The 3,911-nt window shown below is 39.5% G+C and overlaps 1 protein-coding gene across 1 annotated transcript; it reads right to left on the minus strand.

The window, feature by feature from the left end:
* Window positions 1-765: 765 nt before the first annotated feature.
* LOC121782770 (ethylene-responsive transcription factor ERF110-like) lies at window positions 766-2,554 on the minus strand (the record flags this gene model as incomplete). The annotated part of the gene is made up of 2 exons (XM_042180716.1): window positions 766-1,662; window positions 2,035-2,554. Coding segments are annotated over 2 exons (1,215 nt in total), but the record flags the coding sequence as incomplete, so codon positions are not given.
* Window positions 2,555-3,911: the final 1,357 nt, after the last annotated feature.

The following is a 3,911-nucleotide window of genomic DNA, read 5'->3' on the forward strand; positions in this document are numbered from 1 at the left end:
TCTTAAAACATGTGTCCGACTCAACTGAGACTCCTAAAGCAGGACGGAGGGTGTGATAGTTAAGGCTATAAAATAAACTTTAATAAGAGCTATCTACCTCCATTTACACCAGATTCAAATTTAATCTTAAAGAAATATTTTCTATCCATTCATTTTATTTGTATTTATAAATTCTCAAAAAATCATTTGGGTATATCATAATATAAACCCAAATTACAAGTAAATATTTATTTTTACATAAAGTTAAAATGGAATGTATTTTGATGTCCATATCTTTGATATTAGAGTACCGTTGAAGATCGTACAAGGAGTTAGAAAGTTGAAACTATAAACTATATCTAACCTAAAAAGTAAAAATAAAAAATTATTAAGAGATAAGCGACTCAATTCCCTATCCAAAAATGTCAAAAATATTATAAAATGTGCTCTATGTATATCCATTTGAGCTACAAAATGGAATTACATTATCAACGACAGCTACCGGTTGCTTCTACATGTTTCTTGATTTCGACTTTAAGCACCAGAATTTTTTCTGATTCTCAATTTTGACCCGATTTAATATATTTGGAGCCCACCTACGAATATATATATTTCCCAGAGTCTTGGGGAGGAAATATTAGCGTTAAATTCGAATAAAATTCGACGACAAATCTCTCCATTGCACCTTAAAAAAATTGTGTTGAAAAGTTAAATAAAGTAATAATAAAGTAAAAAATGAAAAAATAAGAAGACAAAGATAGAATAAAATAAAAGAAAAAAAGTTAATTGAGAAGAAAGGGAAACGAATCCACCGCTTATTGTTAATTTATTTTCTCAATCTAAATCCAATGCCTCACAAAATATTAGAATCCTACAAATTAATTTAAAACAATAAAACAGCAAAAGAATACATGCTGATTGCCTCCTCTGTGTGTATAAATTTTAGTATAACAAAAATCAAAAACAAAAAACTAGTTAAAATAACAAATCAGGAAGTAGAGGAAGAAGGATAATGGCCGGAAGTCCACGGCGGCACCGGCATACTCGCGCCACTACCATCTCCGCCACCGCCGTCGCCGTCGCCGTCGTCGCGATTCTGCGGATCATCTCCCTGCGGCGAGAAATGTATCGTTTGGCCGCTGGAAAACAGCATCGGATATTGCGAAGATGAGGAATTGAAGAACGACGATTGCTGCGATTGATGCGACGACGAATACAATCCCGTCAACGAAGATCCGTACATCATTTGATCGTACAAATTCGCAGCCGATTGCTGCGCCCCCTGCAAATCGCCGGTGCTCTGCAGCAGCTGCGAGTACTGCCAGTAATCGGGCGGGAACATCGGCGGCGGCGGAGCAATTTGCGAGGATTGCGAAGGCTGCGGCGGCGGCAGCGCCCTCACGTGCTCTGGGAAATTCAGCTTCGCGCGGTTGCCTCGGAAGCGGAGAGCAGCCTCGTCATAGGCTCGGGCGGCAGCCTCGGCGGTTTCGAACGTCCCGAGCCAGACGCGCGCGGCTTTGTGTGGGTCCCTTATTTCGGCCGCCCATTTCCCCCACGGCCGCTGCCGCACGCCTCTGTATTTTTTCCTCCTTTCTTCTTGCGGCCGCGCCGCGGCCGAGGGCTCTGGCTGTTGGGGAGGCTCGGAAGCGGCGACGGTTGCAGTGCTAGCTCCGGACTCTGGTTCTGTAAAATTAGGATTGGATGAGCTCAATTTTGGATTTAATTAACAACTTACTATTCATAGCATGCATTATTACTAATTTGGAAACAATTGTTGACCAAGATTGCGAAAAGATAAAATGATATGAATGATTCAAATGTTTATCTAGAATATGAGAAAAGGATTGGGATCTAGAGTGGGAGACGAAATAGTTGAAAACGACGCCACATTGTACTACCGGATCAACATTATTGAAAATTTATACCTGAGTCCCAATTTGTCATTTCGCGATTAGAAGTCTCAATTATGTATCCTTTTCCTTCAATTTCCTTTATTTTTTTAAACCTTTAGTATTTATCAAAAAAAATAAAAATAAATAAATAATCGGAACAAACCAGCTTTAACAGCTCCAATCCCGGGATAAGCCGTGTCGGGAAACTGCGAGACGCTGTCGTCGTGGCTGCGCCGCCTCTTCTGCCCGGCCCACGAGCCGGAGCTGGAGGACAAATAAGCGGAGGAAGGCGAATCAACGGTGGAGCTGCCGTGCCGCTGCCCGGATACCACGTGGGTCAGCGCCGTCACCATCTCCCGGTGATCCCGTTGCGGAGGCGGCGGGGACACCACCGCCGACAGCAGGTAATCCGGCTGGTGGTGCTGCGTGAAAAAATACGGATTGGTCTCAACATCACCACTTACAGCTGCTGCTGCGGCGGCGGTGGTGGTGGAGGAGGAGGAAGAAGTGGTGGCTCCGGTGGTGGACGTCGGCCGGAATCTGGCGTAGTCGCCGCTGCCCTCTCGATTCGCCACCTTTGAAAGAGCATGTACCACAAAATCACTGATCACAACTACTTGATTGAAAATCAAGATTGAAGAGAGGAGAATTTGAGAAAAAAATGAAGAAAATGATAGTGATGTTAATTTGAAATGTCAAAAACAGAGTATATAAGAAGGAAAAAGAGCAGGCAGCCGCCAACTTAATAGAAACAGAGTGCTGAAAAACCTTTTGCTAATTTTTTTTAAAAAAAAGTAAAGCAATAAATAGGAAGAAGGAAGAATCCAAATTAAAATAAGAAATAAATTAATCGACTGAAATAATACATGAACTTGGGTCTCGGAAAATTTATAGGGGAATGTCGGTTAACTTGTTGGTGAAGAGAGAGAGAGAAGGTCATGTTTGAATTGAGTTGTGAGGATGATGGGTGGGAACAAGGAAGCCAAAAGGGAATTGGGTTATTGCATCACTAATTACACATGGCTAATTGTGATTAATCGACATGATTAGATAAATAATTGATAAAATTAGCGATGGTGCTCGTGCGGTATTAAGTAAATGGGCTTTGGATTTTAATTTTCAGGTTTGGTCCACGTTGTGGGTTTGCTGTCCACCCAAAGGCTAGCAAAATGCAAACTAAATTAAAAAAAGGAATAAATTCTTGAGTTAGGCAACTATCGAGTTCTAATGTCTTGAATTAATTATTTTTGTGAGTTATGAGTAGATTGACTGATTTAATTTTAACAAAAAGGGAGGATGAGAAGAACTAGATTGACCGATTGTGTTAAAAAGGTTGATGGTTAGATTTGCTCTTGCAAATTAATATTGGAATATGCAATATGTCTATGGAGTAGGGACAGTGCATGATCATGTAATGATCATCATTAAGAAATAAATCTAGCTTATAAATATTTAGTGATTGATGGTTGGCATAGTTTATCAAATAAAACATTTCTTACGCATGCATAATGTTTTCTATGGTTATTATTTTTTATTCCAAAATGTAAAGAAAAGTAGGATAAATGAGTTAATGGAATGTGGGACATACTTACCATTTATAGTGAAAATTAATATGGATAATTAATGGGGAGGACGAAAATGGCTAAAATGAATAATTATTGGAGGACGGAATGAGTATTTTTTATTAGTAATTTATTAAATTTAGGATTATGTTTTTACTTGCTGATTTTTTGTATGCCGTCTTTGTTTCATTCACTGCCTACATCACCTATTCTGCAAGTCCGCAGACACCCTTTCATTCCTTGCCTTGTTTCAAGTCATTATCGTATGTTGTTGAGTTCATGTCGTAGTCGTGTTGTTATCGTTTCAACGCAAATAAGATTGTGTCGTTAACAGATTTTGACCAACACTTAAGCCACACGATTTTAAGCTAATTTTGCCGAAACTTTAAGCTACTTTTCCGCTTAATAGTATTTATTAAAAATGAGCCGCTAACGATGAGATGCCTCAAAATCAGTATGAGCCATTTATAATAGTAGG

The sequence above is a fragment of the Salvia splendens genome, chromosome 20 (assembly GCF_004379255.2).
Source record: "Salvia splendens isolate huo1 chromosome 20, SspV2, whole genome shotgun sequence".
Lineage (NCBI taxonomy): Eukaryota > Viridiplantae > Streptophyta > Magnoliopsida > Lamiales > Lamiaceae > Salvia > Salvia splendens.